General features: G+C 48.8%; 1 protein-coding gene and 1 long non-coding RNA gene across 5 annotated transcripts in view; one reads left to right on the top strand and one right to left on the bottom strand.

Moving 5' to 3' along the window:
• CHST11 (carbohydrate sulfotransferase 11) overlaps positions 1–1,158 on the bottom strand; it is a 259,731-nt gene extending 258,573 nt beyond the window's left edge. Inside the window, exon 1 of one of the 4 annotated variants that reach the window (XM_064590700.1) lies at positions 572–1,158. In XM_064590700.1, the coding sequence (XP_064446770.1) occupies positions 572–689 (118 nt within the window). In that variant the 5' untranslated portion in view covers positions 690–1,158. The remainder of the gene's footprint in view (positions 1–571) is intronic. The other 3 variants (XM_064590701.1, XM_045872699.3, XM_045872700.3) reach the window with 3 other exon arrangements.
• Positions 1,159–1,410: 252 nt separating this feature from the next.
• Positions 1,411–16,670, top strand: LOC135364395 (uncharacterized). The gene is made up of 3 exons (XR_010411374.1): positions 1,411–2,178; positions 7,237–7,392; positions 16,458–16,670. It is a non-coding gene; the product is annotated as an uncharacterized LOC135364395 (long non-coding RNA).
• The last annotated feature ends 975 nt before the right edge of the window (positions 16,671–17,645 follow it).

Raw genomic sequence — 17,645 nt, forward strand, 5'->3', positions numbered from 1 at the left:
GCGCGGCGCCGAGCCCGGGACACGTGGGAGCCTAAGCCTCGGGCTCCCCAGCTCGCGGCGGGGACTGGCGACCTCGCCGGGGCGCTCAGCCTTCGCCCCCGGGCCCCCCACCCAGGAAAAGACAGCGCGCCCGGGCGCAGGGCGGCAGGCTCCCGGCGCCTCTTTCATCCTCAGATCGCCGCATCAGCGGGGAGTTGCGTTCTCTTCAAACCGGTCCCCCACCACCAGGAGCTGCCCACAACCTCTCTACCTTGCTCTGCTACCTCGCAGACAGACAGACAAGAGACACAAAGAAAAAAGGGAGGGGGGTGGGAACTACCGCCCCTCCTGCTCCCATCCTCCAGCCTGGAGCCGGGAGGAAGAGGAAGGTGAGCACGTCTTCCCTCCTCCTTTCCATCCCGACTCGGCGACCCGGGCAGACCGGGGACCAAGGAGCCCCGAGGTGGCTGAGAGGGAAGAGGTAAGGTTGGAAGAGGCAGAAACCCGGCGCCAGTGAGCGAGCTAGAGCGCGCGAGAGAAAAAAAAAAAAAAAAAAAAAAATCCAACAAAACCACGCTAACGCGCCCCCTACCTGGGTGCAACATACTTTGGAAATAGAAGATGACCAGGATAAAGGATCCCAAGCAAGTGGCCAGCACCATCCGGCAAATTCTGTTCATCCTCATCACTTCCAGCAGCGCCGGCTTCATGGCTTTGTCCTGGCTGCGGGGACCGGGGTGTCCGGGAGGCGCGTCCGGGGCGCAGGAGCCGGGACCCTGCCGCGCGGAGCGGAGCCCGGGAGGCGCAGGGCAGGGCTGGGCAGATCGGGAACGATCGGGAGGGCTTCGCGGCCGCTCTCGGAGCCCCCAGCCCCGGGCAGGGGTATGGAAGGCGCCGGAGTTGCTCTGGAAGTGCGGAGATGCGTGGACCCGCCGGCTGCGCGCCCTGCTCCTCCTGCTGCTCCTCTCCACCTCCCCGCCGCCTCCGCTCCCGCCGGCGGCCGCCGCGCTGCCTCCTCGCGGGCCGGGCGGCTGGGGTGCGAGCGCGGATGGTGCCGCCGCTGCGCTGGCCGCTGGGGCTGTCGGACGGGCCCCCTCCCTCCTCTCCAAAGGCTACTTCATTGCGCTCCAGTGATCTATATATTCCGGGCTGGGTCTTACCAAATGCAACTCGCAGCCCCCGGCGAGGGGAGGGCGCCCGCGGAGAGCCGGGAGGAGGGAGGGACCCGAGCGCCGGGGCGGAGCGTCGCGCTCCCCCCGCCCCTACCCGGGAATTGGTCGCGTCCAGCTGTTTCCCGGGGAGTGCAGAGTGCGCCGCGCTCCCGCAGGGTCCCAAAAGCCCTCAGTCCCCGGCCGGGCTCGGCCGCCGTCTGGAGGTTGTGTCAGCGTTTCCATGACAAAACCCGGAGGGAAAAAAACGCGAATAAAATCGCCTCGGTGCTACCACCCACTCCTGCCGGCGTTTGTGGAGGGAAGTGGCAGCGAGCGAGTTGGGCACGAGAGCGGAAAGGGGTCTGGTGGTCCGCGATCATCTCAGATGCCTGGGCCGGGTGGTCGAGAAGTTGCTCCTAGCCCCCAGGGAGCGAGTGCCCTTTTGCGGACGCCCAAAACGGGCGGTTTCGTTTCTCTTTCAAACCACAGCCAGGCTGGTGCGATGTTTTGGAAAGGAGTTAAAAACGGCTGACTTTGGGTCAAGGTTAGGGAAACCGCACTACCCGGGGGGGTCAGGCGACAACTGAGCTTCCTCGGGGCTTTACGCAGAGTCTCTCCGTCGACAAGGCAAAAGGGGCTTGCTTGCGGATTTTAAAACTCTGGCTTCCCAACGGGCAGCGCTCCCTCCAAATTTTCCCAAGTACACTCGAGTCCCAGCGGGGGGGGGGGGAGTGAGAGGTTGCCCCCACGAATTAACTGTCCTCCGAATCCAAACAACTGATGGAAAAACCCAGCCGGCCTTAGCGTTGGCAGGTAAATGGAAAGATGACGTTGCTTTCTTGTATTGTGGGAAGTAACTTAAAATTTCCAATGCCATGCATGGAAGTGGTTCAACAATCAATAAAGCGGATGCAGGCAAATAGCGGGAGATCACTGGCTCACCTACCCTGTTCTAACTTTCGAAAATCGGCTACTACAGTCCACTTACCTACCACCCGGAACTGAAGATCTTGTTCTTCTGCCCTCTGTGGTTTCCGTAAGCAAAGAGGTAGGAGCTGCCATGTCTTTTTATTTTCCTTAATAAGTTTACATTGGGTTTTTAAAACCTAAAGGATTATTTAAATTCCAACAATAATATCTACCAGGGGGGGAAAATGTTATCGTAAAGACTAACTTTTGTGTCATATTATCAAATTGTTCCTACTATTAACTCAATTCATAACAAACTAAGATAATAGGTCTTTCAATGCCTCTCACATAATAGGCATTTGATAAATACTTATTGAATCTGAATGTAAGGGGTCTTACCCCTCTTCTCAATACATGAGACACAGCTTACAAACAGACCCATGCAGCAAAACCCACCTCTACCACCTCAGTTCCCTTCCCCCAGAGTTGCAAGGTAGGGGAAGTAACAAAGTCAGCAGCCTTGCCTTTGATTACAGAAGACAATCAATTACAGCACAATATTTATGTAACTGGTATGTACTGTATTAATTTGTACTCACTTGTGAATGAGTTGCTTGCTAAAGGCTGCAGAGCTCAACAACCCAGAACAAAGCCATTCTTCAGTGATTCTCCCCCCACAGGAGATTGGGGATGGGAGTTGAACACATGGCCACCCACCCCAATCAAGGCAGGGATTCTTTGCACAGAGCATGGTTAGATGAGCACTTCCAACACTTTGCCTAGAATGTCAGGCTCTCGTTTTAATTCCTGGTTTTACAGAGCAGGCAGGGTTCACCCAACTGGGCTCTCACCATCCAGAGCAGAGACCTCAATGTACCTGGACAAAAGTCTGGACATGCATAAGGCAGTCTGAGAAGTCACAGGGCTGAGAAGTGTAATTTCTGGTGGGTCACGGAGGGTTGAGTTGGCCCAAAGAAGGTGGTGAGCCACGCCAACATCCATTTTCTTATTTCCCACATCAGTCGGGAATTGGCCCAAACATACAAACATACAGTGAGGGGTAAGGCTCTCATAGGTAAACTACCACCTCTTCCAAGACGCCTTCCCTGATTTCTCATCTGAAGTAGCTTCTTTCCTTCTCGGTGCTCTGAGCACTAGGTCCAAACCCCTCTTGGGTCACTGTACCCATTAGATTGAGTTTCATTCACCTCTGTCTCTAGTGCTCAGCTTCTTGGCTGGCACTGGGTAGGTACAGCTAAGTCAGAGATGGAGAAGTAATGCCTTCTTGGACTACAAAGTTAAGTCAGATCACCTCTAAAGTCTACCGTAATGGTCACCGGTAATGGCCTGGGATTCTGTTGTTCTACCCACATTAGGGGTGAGGGAAAAGATTCCATTTCTTGTCTCCTCTGTCACACTGCAAACTTCCCAACCTCAAATGGACTCATTGCTTTCTGTACATTTCTAACAAAACTTTTTTTTACCTCTTTTACTCACGCTACATGATAAATATTGACCAGATAAAGCACAGTGTTGCCTGATAAGACTGAGGAAAAGTGAGAAGATTTGGTATTTTGAACTTTGAAGAGAGGATAAGGAAGGCCAGCCTCTCAGGTCAGGGTTTCTGTTTTCCCGATGTAGCAGTCAGGACAGGCCAAGTTATGCTGCACTAACAAACAAGCCCCAATTTCAGTGGCTACAGCCAGGGCTTACATCTCACTCCACCACGTCTGTGGTGGCCAGAAGAGGGGCTGTCCACATGGCATTTTTCAAGGATGAGGCCAAAGCAGCCCCTACCTAGAGCAATGATGGTTGCCAGGCCCGAGGAGAGGAAGTCTCCGGCAGGCCTCGCGTGAACGATTCAGTGATCCAGCCCAGAAGAAACACGCGTCACTTCTGTTCATCATTCATCGGTCAGAATTACTCACAGATGGCTCCACGTCACACCAAGGCCAGGAATTCAGAGCCTAAAGCATTTGGGGAACAGTCTTCCCGACTGCAACCCCCAGTTGCTCTTCAGATCTTATTTTTCCCTTATTTTTCTAATTCCCTTTAACCCCGAGAGTTCTGGCAAACCAGCACTGTGCTCATCCTGGGACCTGGCTAAAGCTTGCTTGATTGTTAGGCTGGAAATGTCTTCTCAGAACTAAACGACATGCAAATAAAACTGGGGCCGCCCGTTTCAAAGCCTGGTGTGGTCCGGGAAAACGTGTTAAGGGGAAAGTTCTATGTATATGGATGATCGTGGAAAACTCACAGGCAAGGAAGAAATAGATGCGAAATCAGAATCCCAGCTCGTGCATGCCATCAGCAGTGAGCCCACAGATATTTATCAAGCCCTCCCATACCTGCAGGCCGGGCTCGGCCTCGTTCCCGTGGACTTAGGCCTTCAATGTACAGTCTTGTTGAGACCTCGCAGGACTGGCAGCCATGCCCCTTTCTGCACTCGGCTCAAGAGGGAAGTGGGCCCAGGGCACTGGGAGACAGAGAGCCCTTTAGCATCCTTGGGAAAGGAGGGCTTGTCTTCTGCCAACATCAGCCAGGGGCCCCCCGACTGGCTCCTCCAACGACTGGCCTTGCCCATTTGCATCTCTCTGGCACCTCCAGCACAAAGTACGCTCAGTTAACCAGAGCACAGTAAATATTTGTGGAGTGGAATCAGAAACCATTCGCCCACAGCATGTGGTGATCTTAGGTACAGATTTTTCTACAGGTAGGTAAACCGCAAGTACACAAGTGGGTTACTCATGACATAGCTCAGAGCGCAGACTCTTCTTCGCAGTCTTTTTGGAACAAGGTGGGGATGAAAGAAAGGAAGACAGAGGGGGAGAGGAGAAGGGGAAGAGGCAGAGAAGGACAAAAGGAGAGAGGAAGGAAAAGATGAGGGAGACAAAGGAGGAGGGAAGAAATACCCACCGTTATTCTGTTCATTTTCTGATGCCCCCTCTGGCCAGTTTAGGCCCCAGAGGCTCCTCTCCTTGCCTTCTGGAAGAGAGGGCTGTTGGACCCTAGGGCTCGACCCCACTCCAGATGCCCCCTGCGTGGCCTCACCCACCCTTCCCGTCCACGCACAGCTTAGAAATCAGCTCCCCAGCTGCTCCCTACTGCAGCGGGCCCTGGCCAGCTCCCCAACTCCCGTCCAGATGACCCGGAGGGAAGCTCTCCAGCTCTGATCCAATGACCTGGCTGCCTCTGGCCACCCCATGCCCGGCTCAGGCATGGTGCCAGGGGCCCATGTTCTAGGCCACGTTTGATGTGCTTCCCCTCCCCACCCGCTTCCAGGTGGGGGCCGCTACCATCCTTGTGTTACAGAGGAGGAAACTGAGGCAGGGAACGGTGACCTAACCTACCCAGGGTCACACAGCGGTGTTGGCAGATTCCAGGTCACAAAGCCAGACGGCAGGCAGCAGCAGCGGTTCCCGAGTCCCCTCTCTTCTTGCTTGACTGCCAGTCGGGCTGAGGGCTCGGACGGCCCACGTGGACCTGTGTGACCTGAGGCAGGTCACGTCCCCCTCTGAGCCCTACAGGCGCAGCTGCCAGAGAGATGACATGGCACACGATGACTGTTGGGTGCCTTCACGGCCCGTCTCCCTTTGCACCCCTGCCAGCCCCTGTGCGTGCCCCTGTGACCCGTCCTTCCAGGACCCCCACCTCCTGCCGCTCTTCGGTTCGGACATTAGCATCGCTGATGCACACTTTGATATCCATGGCCCAGTAATTTATTGAAATATTCACTTGTGTTTGTTCTCCTGTATCTTTCACTGCTCCACGACCCCTCCCTTTCAAGCAGCTTCTTGCTACCTGCCTGAGGGATTGGATGAAGACTTTCTTGGAGACAAATGTAAAACTATGGGAGGGAGAATGCCAGGGAGAAAAGGTGGGGGGAGGGTGCTGGGGGGGATTTCAGAAGGGAGGTGTGAGTGCCTCCCACCCTGTGCCCTGGGAGGCAGAGGACATCTGTAGTCACCAGAGGAGGCAGGAACCCGGCACTGTGGCCCCCGTGTCACCAGAGACTCTGGGGCCCCAAGCCTGGCATGAAAGTCACAGAGCTTGGAGGACAAGAGCAGTAGATGCCTTGGAGGTGACCGGTGTCCCCAGCGCATGACCAAAAGGGCCTCCGATGCTATGCTGCTGGGGGCCAGATGAAGACACTGAGAACCTCAAACTGAAAACCTTACAATTGCTCACTCCCACGTGTGATTCAAAATAGAAATCATACCAAAGCAGGAAATACATAAGAAGAGAGGCAAGAAAGTTCAATTTTTTTCTGATGTTTCTTTTTTCCTCCCAGCTTTAATACATAAATAAAACCTATTAACTCTAGGGGTACAGTTTGCTGAGTTTAGGCAATTGTAAACAGTATAAACCTCCATGACTGCAATCGAGATACAGAATATTTCCACTGTCCAGACAGTTCCCTCTTGCCCCCTCTGCCGTCCATCTCCTACCCAGACCCTGGCTCCTCCAGGCAGCCACTGATCATCTTTCTTTCACTACGGTTTTGCCTTTCCTACATTTTTTTTTTTTTTTAAGTAGGCTCCACGCCCAGTGTGGAGCCCAGTGCAGGGCTTGAACTCACAACCCTGAGCTCGAGACCTGGGCGGAAGAATCAGACACTTAACCGACTGAACCACCCACGTGGCCCTGCCTTTTCTACAGTTCTATGGAAATTGAATCATGCTCTAAGTAGCCTGCCATGGCCGGCTCCTTCCACTTAACAAAATTATTCTGAAATTCATTCACCTTAATATGGAATTCCTTTTTTATTGCTGAGCAGTATTCCACAGTGTGGATTTACCACAATCTGTTCATCCATCCATCCATCAGTTGACGGACATTTGCACGGTTTCCAGTTTTTAGCTAATATGAATAGCGCTGCAAAGCACATTTGCATGCAAGTCTGTGTATGAACGAATGTTTTCATTAATCTTGGGCAAATACCTAGGACACATTATAGAACACGGCCTACCTCTCCAAAGTGACTTTTGTACCCTTTTGCATCACTACCAGCAAAGGAGGAGACTCTCATATCCTTTTCAATACCTAGTGTTGTCAGTCTTTTTAATCTTAGCCATTCTACTGAATGTTTAATGATCTGTCACATTCATCTTAACTGCATGTCCGTGATGACGAGTGATGCTGAGCATCTTTTCATGTGTGTGTTTTTTTTTTAAGATTTTATTTATTTATTTGACAGAGAGAGAGACACTGAGAGCAGGAACAGAAGCAGGAGGAGTGGGAGAGGGAGAAGCAGGCCCCCCGATGAGCAGGGAGCCGGATGCGGGGCTCGATCCCAGGATCCTGGGATCATGACCTGAGCCAAAGGCAGATGCTTAACGACTGAGCCACCCAGGTGCCCCTCTTTTCATGTGTTTCTTAATTATTCAAAAATCTCCTGTTGTGCAGTATCTGTTCAAATTTTTAACCATTATTTCTTATGATCGGTTGTGATATTTCTAAATTCTTCAAATTTTCTGGATACAAGCTCATACATGTTTTGCATATATCTGCTCTCAGTCTGCTCTCCTTTTTGTTTTCTTAACCGTGCCTTTTGAAGAGCAAAGGTTTTCAAACCTGAAGTCCATTTTAGTAAGTGTTTCTTTGATGGTTCGTGTTTCTGTGTTCTGTTAAAGAAATCTTGGCCTAACTCAACGCCACACAGATTTTCTCCCGTATTTTCTTGCTGAAGCATAAAGGTTCTAGCACTTATGTTGAAGTCTTTGATCTATGTCGAGTGAAATTTGGCTGTCTGGTGTAAGGTAAGCATGGAGGTTCTCTCTCTCTCTTTTTTTTTATACAGATATCCAGTTATTCCAGCACCATTTTATATAATTATTATTTTATCCCATGTTGTGCAATTAAAGTATGCCACATCAGGATATAATCCCCACGGGCATGATGCAGTCCTCAAGACATTAATAATAAATAAGATTCCAAGGATGTTATAGAAATGAGGCCAGAAAAGCCTAACTGATTTCATCTTTTTCCCCTAGAAAATCCCTCGGGATGTTCTGTAGTGTTGTCCCTTCATCTGTATCATTTCATGAGTTAACAGAGACAAAAGAGAGCAGCCATCTCCTTGGTCCACTGACAAACATGAAGTTACATCACCATAAAACCTAAGGACCTGACTGGATAATCTAAGAAAGGCAAATGATAACAGCCCTCCTCGCAAATTTGCAGGACCTGCTTAATTAATGTCTCTCAATCCTGTAGATCTTTGAACTCTGTGAGGGGAGGGCTGGGGCCCTGTCTCTATCATGCCTAGCATGATAGTGTTAACATAGGGTGGTCTAGAAATACATATTAAAGGAGTGATATCATTTTTGCCTGCAGCCTGGCAGAAATTATAAAATATTGACAAGACCCAGTGCTGGGAATGGTGTGGGGAAAAGAGAATCCTTATGTACTGATGGTGGAAGTGAATGTAAATCAATACAACTTATACAACATTTCTGGAAAGTGATCCAACAATAATTTGACTAAAATCACTAAGCTATTGATTGAAAGAATTTGAATATTCACATACTTAGCTGTGCCAAAATCACCTAAGGGTCTAGCAATTCGGGTTTGTTTGTTTAAGATTTTATTTATTTATTTGACAGAGAGAGACAGCAAGAGAGGGAACACAAGCAGGGGGCAGTGGGAGAGGAAGAGGCAGGCTCCCCGTGGGGCAGGGAGCCCGATGCGGGGCTCGATGCGGGGCTCGATCCCAGGACCCCGGGATCATGACCTGAGCTGAAGGCAGACACTTAACGACTGAGCCACCCAGGCACCCCTCGGGTTTGGTTTAAAAAAGTATAAAACCTCCATATGATGAAATACTCCAGCCACTACAAAGGAAATGACTGAATCAGTTAAAGACATTACCACACAGTATGTATATATCCTCTTGTTTTTCTATAAATACATAAGCAAATCTAATTATATTTGTATCCAAATATATACATTTTATATAAACATTAATGGTAGGTATTCCTGGGTGTTGAGATCTTTAAAATCCGTTTACTGGGGCACCTGGGTGGCTCAGTTGGTTAAGCGACTGCCTTCGGCTCAGGTCATGATCCTGGAGTCCCTGGATCGAGTCCCGCATCGGGCTCCCTGCTCAGCGGGGAGTCTGCTTCTCCCTCTGACCCTCCCCCCTCTCATGTGCTCTCTCTCTCAGTCTCTCTCTCTCAAATAAATAAATAAAATCTTAAAAAAATAAAATAAAATAAAATCCGTTTACTGCATTGTCTAAGTATTTTTTGAAGAGTACATATTATTTTTAAAAAGGAAAAACATATAGCTATTTTCATTTTCAGAGGGAAAAAATGTCCCAATAGAAGGAGAAAATGTTTCTTAAATCATCAAAACCCAACTCAAGCCCCTACTTCCTCTAGGAAGCTTTCCCTAATACTTCAGCCTACAGACGTTATCTCGCTTCTCGTAAGACGCAAAGCCCTTCCTCTATAATTCAGCACTTCTACACTGTCAGATGGTTGCAGAGTCATTTCTTGAGCTGTGCCCTGGCTCCTGGGTGGCACCTTGTAAATTCATAAAGGTTGATTTGGGGGACCAGTTGCCACTGACCTGATGCAATGCTGGGCACACAGCAGATGACCCGCAAGTTCTTGCCCGGAACTTGCAGGAAAGCAAGTTACTTTCCTGATGCATTAGAATGGGCTTCTGCTGCGTACTTAACCACATGCCAGACAGCTAAGAACATGTCGTGCACACCCCTAATCCTCATGTCAATCACACAAGGCCAGCACGAGTATCCCATTACACAGACGACAAGACTGAGTCTCAGGCAGATTAAGGGACTTGCTCCCATTTGCACAGCTCCTAAGTGCCACATTACATAGCTCCAAGACTCTTGCTTCAGTGTACCAACCATGTCCCTATGTTCTCCAGATGTCTAACAGCGCATCGTCTAGACTTCCTATCGAGATCATGCTTTATCAAGATCAACCCTCGGAGGAGCTTGGGGGCGCAGGTCAAGGTGGGGTGGGCAATAAGGAGTTAAAGGAGAGCTTTTCAGGCCGTCAGCAGGCCCTGCACTCACAGACATGCCCACTTTCAGAGCCTTTCCTTCCTGCAGGTCAAACCTCCGTGATTTTTAAAAACGGGTTTTAGCGTTCCCCAAGCCATAGTTGTTTAGATGGGGGGACGAGAGGAGTCTGTGTCAATGACTGGAGCAAACAATACTCACCTTTGTCTTTTTTTTTTCTTTGCCCCAGGGTGTAGTGAAAAACCGTGCCTCTCAGAGTTGTTTATGACCCTCTCTCTGGAGATGAAAGGACTCTTATAAGCCTATTGACCCAGAAGTATTGTGAGGTGGCAGGGCATGAAAAAGAGGAATTCTCGAAGTATTCAGGGTTAGAGATGTCTCCGCCTGAAACAGTCCCTTGTGTTAAGCAGGCAGCCTGAAAAATAATTGTTAAGTATTTGACCCTAAAGTGCAAAGCTCCTGTTTGTCAAAGGAAAATGAATAAAGTTAAACAGGAAATAAAAATATGGTGAAAATACTCATTGGGAAAAAAGAGAAAGAAAGAGTTAAACTTCTTTGCTATATGTAAAGAGCTCATGTGAACAAACAACTAAGATAAAACCACCGAGACCCCAGTAGACACATGAACAAAAAACAGGGATGGGATTTTTCACACATACGAAAAGGAAATATAAGTGGATAATAGAATATGGGGAAATGTTCAACATCAACAGTTAAAGCAAAGAAGCAAACCAAAACAAGAAGACACTGTTTTAGTCCATCAAATTAGCAAGGCTTTGTGATAAATGATACACTTCCCCTGACGCTGGGAAAGGTGGAGTGAGAAGAGGACACACTTACATTACTGGCAGGAGCAACCAGAATGACCCCTTTGGAAGCACACGTGTCCTTTATCCAGCAATGGGGCTGAGGCAACAGCTGGGGTTACTGGGAGCATGGGCTTGGGAGTCAGGCTGACTTAAACCTGCCATTGGCAAGTCACATAACATCTTTGGGTCTCAGTTTCCTCATCTGTAAAATGGGAACGATAATACGTATTTTTAGAATTGTTGTGAGGACTACACAGATCTAAGTCTGACCGATCAGAGGCACCCACTATAGTACGCTGAGCCAAGAGCTGCTGATGTAGAAAAGCAGGGACAGCAGAGAATCCGCTGTAGTGGCAGGACCACAAAATCCTGTGGCATTGGCAGCGGTGGCCTCTCTGGACTGACTGTGCACTGGGATCATGGCGTTCCACCTCCCTTCTTCCTGCTGACTTTTTAGCTATTTCCAGGCACTCTTAGCATTTCTCTGAGTCACCCAACAATCCTCCAATAAATTCCTCTCCACCTAAGCCACACTTGGTTTCTGTTGTTTGCCACTAAGAACTATGAATACACAGACTGCAAGGTGTGGGTGGAGACACAGAACCTACGGCTCCACCACCAACGTCCTAGGGTAATTGGTTGATCTCCTCCCCTCCCCTGCCCCCTTCCTGCCAGGCAATAAGGTAAAATGGTGCCAGAAGCCAGTCACCCTTGCTTTTTCTAGATACATGGTGACCAGCATGCCCAAATCTGATGGGGGATGAGCTAAGAGATGGATTCAGAGCCACGAGCGTGCACAGAGCTCAGCACACCCCAACAACTGTGTAACTGTGCTGGACTGGATTGTCCTCCAAAATTCATGTGGAGATGCATAATGCCCAGTGTGGCTGTTGGACGTGAGGTCTTTAAAAGGGTTATTAAGGTGGGGCACCTGGGCGGCAGGCAGTTAAGTGTCCAACTCTTGATTTCGGCCAGGTCATGATCTCAGGGTCATGAGATCGAGCACTGTGTCAAGCTCCACGTTCAGCAGGGAGTCTGCTTGGGATTTCCTCTCTCTCTCTCTCTGCCTCTCCCCCCCATGCTCTCTCTCTCTCTCAAATAAATACATAAATCTTTACTTTTTAAATTTTTATTTATTTTTTGAGAGAGAGAGCACACGAGTGGGGGTGAGGGGTAGAGGGAGAGGGAAAAGCAGACTCCCCACCGAGCAGGGAGCACGACGCAGGACTCAATCTCAGGACCCTGAGCCAAAGGCAGATGCTTAACCAACTGAGCCTCTGAGGCACCCCATAAATAAATCTTTAAAACAAAAGGGTTATTAAGGTTAAATGAAACCATAAGCGTGCAGCCCTTATCCAATAGGACAGGTGTCCTGATAAGAAGAGGCAGAAACCCCAGAGCTCGCTCTCTCTGGCACACTCACAGAGGACAAGCCCTGGGAGGACACCATGAGAAGGCTGCTGTCTACAAGCCAAGAAGAGAGACCTCCCAAAATTCAACCCTGCCAGAATCTCAGTCTTGGACTTCTGGTCTCCAGAACTGTGGGACAATAAATGTCTATTATTTAAGCCACAGAGTCTGTCATGGCAACCCAAGTAGACTAATAACACAGTGACTTTGGCTGAGCCCCTTTGGAGAGGATGCTTGTCATACTTACAGCCACCCAGCATCTTTGAGCATTGCAAACCCCTCCCACTCCAGGGAGGGGCCAGAAAGTATACTGGCTCCCAGCATGCCTTGCAGCTAAAATGCAGCAAGGGACCTGGGCTCTGCCCATCAGACGTAAGTGCTGTGTGGCAAGGTAGAGCCCAAGGGTCTGGTTCTTTGGAGGAGCTGTGAGTTCACAGGACCCCATCCCACATGCTTCCCTAGGAACCTTGGCATCGATGCCAAGTGACAGCGTATTCATTTTCTGTGGCACCCAAAACAAATCACCACACATCTGCTGGCTTCAAACCACAGAAATTTATTCTCTCACGGTTTTGGAGTCCTATAGTCCAAAATCAGGGCATCGGCAGGGCTGAGCTCCTTCTGAACACTCCAGAGTAGTTGCCTTCAGTGGAAGACTCTGATTGACACATACTTGACTTTCCAGCCTCCCTTTTCCAACTGGAAAATGCAAAGAATGATGTATATTTCTATGTGAAAGAAGCCAATCTGAAAAGGCTGCACGCTGTATGATTCCAACTACATGACATTCTGGAAAAGGCAAAACTATGGAGGCAGTAAAATGATCAACAGTTGCCAGGGCTCAGCAAGGAAGAAGGGATGAATAGGCAGAGCACAGAGGATTTTTAGGGCAGTGAAAACGCTCCGTATGATACCATAATGATGAATATATGTCATTCAACATTTGTCCAAACCCACAGGATGTACACCACCAAGAGTGAACCCGGATGTAAACTATGGATTTGGTGATGATGTGTCGCATGTAGCTTCATTGATTGTAATAAAAGTCCCATGCTGCTGGGGAATGTTGATAATGGTAATGATAATAAAAAGTAATTTGTCCACGTTGAATCTCCAAGCAGCATTGGAAGCCAACATTTGCCAAGAGAGAAAAGGACTGTCTATGTTTCTCTAGCTCTCATGAATACATTAACAGCAGCTAGGACTGGCTGCCCAGATGCCCAAGTCTATTCTGAGTATGATGTTGTGGCTTTGAAGGCATGGGAAGCCACCTGTCCCCAGCTCAGTGGCCTGGGGGAAGGAGAAAAGAAAAGAAGGCAGAGAAAGCAGTTCAAATGCTAGGGTCCTGCACTGCCTTCCCACCTCCTGCCTTGGGACCAAGCTATGGACAGATGATCAGACCCAAGGGGCAGATAGGATACTAAGGGGGATAAGGGTCATGCCATACTTTCCCATAAGGAATTGGGGGGGGGGGTGGGAAGGATGGAAAGAAGTCCCAGTGAGGTCACCTCTGGCACAGGATGGTAGCACTGGTGGAAGGCTGTGTCTGGCTGGGTCGATGGCCTGCCCCACCACACATAGCTTCCTGTGGCCAGCTCAGGATATGCAGGACTTTGGAAAGCACATGGCCCCTGGCAGAACCTAGAACCCACAGTGATGTGGTGATCATGGATCCAGCTATGGAGAAGATACAAATGGATCCAAGGCCCCTTGCAGAAAAGAGTTAACATAGCCAGCTCCGGACTATTTGCAAGGTTGGCTGGCCTCTGGGAACTTGGATTCAGGCAGGGTTGTCACCATTCCCAGAACTGACAAGAGTGGCTTTTTGTGCCCAAAATCTTGGTACAAACAATATGGTTTATGCTGAACACCTGCCTTCCTCTGGAAGTCTGGAATTTTGGTACGTGCGAGGCAAAGGGTGCCCACGTGACTGAGCCCCAGTGAAGTCCCTGGCCTTCTAGGCTCCATCAATCTTTCCTGACAGACAGCATTTCACACGTGTTGTCACAACTGGTTGCTAATGAATTAAGTGCATCCCTGTGTGACCGCTGGGAGAAGGGAGAAGAGTCTTAAAACTTGCACCTGGTTTCCTCTAGACGTTGCCCCATGCGCCCTCACCCTTAGCTCATTTTGCTCTGTGCCCATTCTCTGTAATAAATCACAGCCATGAGTATAATGACATGATGAGTCTTGCGAGTCCCCTGGGGAGTCTTCAAAGTCAGTGGTGACTCCCGACCCAGTCCCCCTTTCCCCCGCCTCCCAGTGTTGCCTGAGCTCCCCTCCATACACCCAGCTGACGTCTTACAGAGAAGCAGGTAGGGGGTGGAATCTGAAAGACAGAGCATTTGATGTTGAGCGACCCATCACTTCAAGAGGTTGTATAAATTATTTATGGGACCACACGTTGATTTCTCCCCTTCTTACCATCCATTCCATTTCCGCTGTACACTTAGGAGCGCTCAAGCCCCTGTGATTATCAGAAACCACCCCCTTCCCCACCGGTCTCATTTGTCATCTCTCCCGTCCACTGAGTGGGTGACTCGGCATTCACTGGACAATCTGGTGCCCACCCCCCACATCTGCCCAGCTCCTACAACTACCCAGCACCCACCCCACGCTCACATCCAACTCCTCTCAACACCAGCCTTATCTCTTCCAAATATATATCTATGTATGTATGTATATATGTATCTACACATATATATGTTTGGTTAACATACATATTTGTTTAACATATGTCTATGTTTGGTGGCCTCAGTTTCCTTATTTGTCAAATGAGAGTTGGAAGGATACACTATCTGAATTCTTGATCACTGCTCAGTAAAACTGCATAATTACCTATGAGGGCACCTGTGTCTCAGCACAGACAAATATGTACCAGGTATATTGTCTTTATTCAGGTTGTTATCATAAAAACACCATCGCCTGGGTGGCTTACAGAGCAAACATTTACTTCTCACCGTTCCAGAGTCTGGCCGTGAGGGAATAAGAGCCTACTTCCTGGCTGTAGACAGCCACCTTCTTGCCGTATCCACACAGGGCAGAGAGCAGAGAGAGGGCAAGCAAGCTCTCTCTCTCAGTGACTTCTTATAGGGGCATGAATCCCATCGTGGGGGCTCCATCCTCATGACCTAATTGTCACCCAAAGGCCCCACCTCCAAATACCATCACAGTGGGGATTAGGGTTTCAACATAAGAATTTGGGGAGGGGGGAACTAATCATTCAGTCCATAGGACATATATTCTTCAGTAGAGTTAGGAATTTATTAAGCTTCCTTTTAAATTCATTATCCTTAATAAAACCTCACAAATCCTCAATAGGAAATTATACTTATATATGGATTCATTAAAAATTCTGAGTTTGGGGGGGCACCGGGTTAGCTCAGTCAGTTAAGAGCTGTGCTTAGAACCACAGATTTCTGAGCATTGGCCAGAATGCCAATTGACTCTTGGTTTCGGCTCAGGTCATGATCTCAGGGCCATGATGTCGGGGTCGTGGTATCGGGCCCCGTGTCAGGCTCTGTGCTTGATGTGGAGTCTGCTTGAGATTCTCTCTCCCTCTCCCTCTGTCCCTGCACCCACTCTCTCTCTCTCTCTAAAATAAGTGGACAGGGCGCCTGGGTGGCTCAGTTGGTTAAGCGACTGCCTTCGGCTCAGGTCATAATCCTGGAGTCCCTGGATCGAGTCCCGCATCGGGCTCCCTGCTCGGCAGGGAGTCTGCTTCTCCCTCTGACCCTCCCCCTCTCATGTGCTTGCTCTCTCTCATTCTCTCTCTCCCAAATAAATAAATAAATAAATAAATAAAATCTTTAAAATAAATGGACAAATTTTTTTAAAAATTCCCAGTTTTGACTTGACCATGGAGAATAAAGTTTGGGTTTGTCCATTGCTGTCTGGGTGAGTCAAAAGTAAATACCTTCAGCACTGAAAGTTTTGTTAAGTGGGAAAAAATTCCCTAAAACCCAGTGCCATTCCATAAGTCAGCACCTGGGAAACATTGGCGTACTAGACCTCAGAAGTCCCTGCCAGCCCTAATGTGCTGTGATTTCTCACATGGAACCCACTCCAGGCAGGTGTCTGGATCAGAAAGTTCTTTTCCAATGCTATAGTTCCATGTCTCTTAGATTGTCTGAATCCCCCTGTAACACTCTCACTTTTACTTTCCGTTTTTAAAATAACATTTTAAATTCTTATTTCTTATTTTAGGAAAGAAGATGCAAGAAGGAAATGCTTGAGGATAAATCAAAATCCCAAAATGTGGACAAACTAAACAGGATCAGAGAAGAAAAAGTGACAGAAAGAAACTTGGTCTTCCAATAATAATAATTTACAAAGGACTTTTTGAAATGGCAAGTTTGTCCAGTATGTGTATAATGAAATTTGATTTACCAAAATTCAATCCTTATCTAAGAATCTACAGTAAAAAGTGAAGCTTACACATAACAGGGAAGGCAAAGCCATTTCCCCCTTGGAAGACTGAATGCTGCTGGGGCCTCTCTGAGAAGTCGCAACCCCATTATGATGGCTTCCAAATCTGTACCTTCAGTTCTGCCTCCACTCAAGCCTCGAGGCTTACATTGAAATATCCAGCTGCTTGTTTGTCTATAGCTCCTCGTGGATGTATAATATGCATCTCAGTTTGGACGTAAACAAGAGAGAACTCTTGAATCGCACCCGACCTTGTTGGTTTGTTTTCCCTACTTCACCATCTCCTTAAATGGCAACATCTACCCAGTTACTCAAGCCAAAAACATAGAGGTCACCCATAATCTTTATAGTGGATATCAATCACAAAGGCAGCTTTTGTTCGGTGAAGATAAGAGAGACCCCAAATAAAAGTGGTCGAAACAAAAGAGAATTTTATTTTGTTCCTTTCTTCCTCCTGTATGTAGAGAAGGGAGGAAGGCAGTCCAGACTTGCTACCTAGACTCCACTCATGGAGTCCCCAGGGATGCAAGCTCCTGACATCATTGTTCCACCATCCCTGGGTGGGATCCACCTCTTCATGGTACAATCTGGCTGCTAGGTTGCCGGTCATTGCATCAGGGGTCCCAGCAGCAGGATGGAAGGACAACGGAAGTTCTATCTATGTTGTACTGACATTTGACTGGGCGCCGAGCCCCGCAGTTGGCACCAAGGATGCTAGGGTGCAGGAAATCCAGAGGCTTATGGGTGATGGAGAGACATGAGCTACCCAGCATTTCCGTGAACAGTGGTCAGTGCTCTGCCAGGGGCCATGGAGCCTTCCCAGAGGAAAGGACATCAGACGTGAGTCTAGATCGAATAAGGAGGCAATCACTAGGTAAAAATGTGGGGTGGGGGAGAGGAAGAAGGGAAGAGCGCCTCCCACTGGAGGGACGAAGGCACCGAACAACATAGGGATCTTTGTGTGGT

The sequence above is a fragment of the Mirounga angustirostris genome, unplaced genomic scaffold (genome assembly GCF_029215605.1).
Source record: "Mirounga angustirostris isolate CCGP_5_RB_7025 unplaced genomic scaffold, mMirAng1.0.hap1 SCAF_5, whole genome shotgun sequence".
In the NCBI taxonomy this organism is placed as follows: domain Eukaryota; kingdom Metazoa; phylum Chordata; class Mammalia; order Carnivora; family Phocidae; genus Mirounga; species Mirounga angustirostris.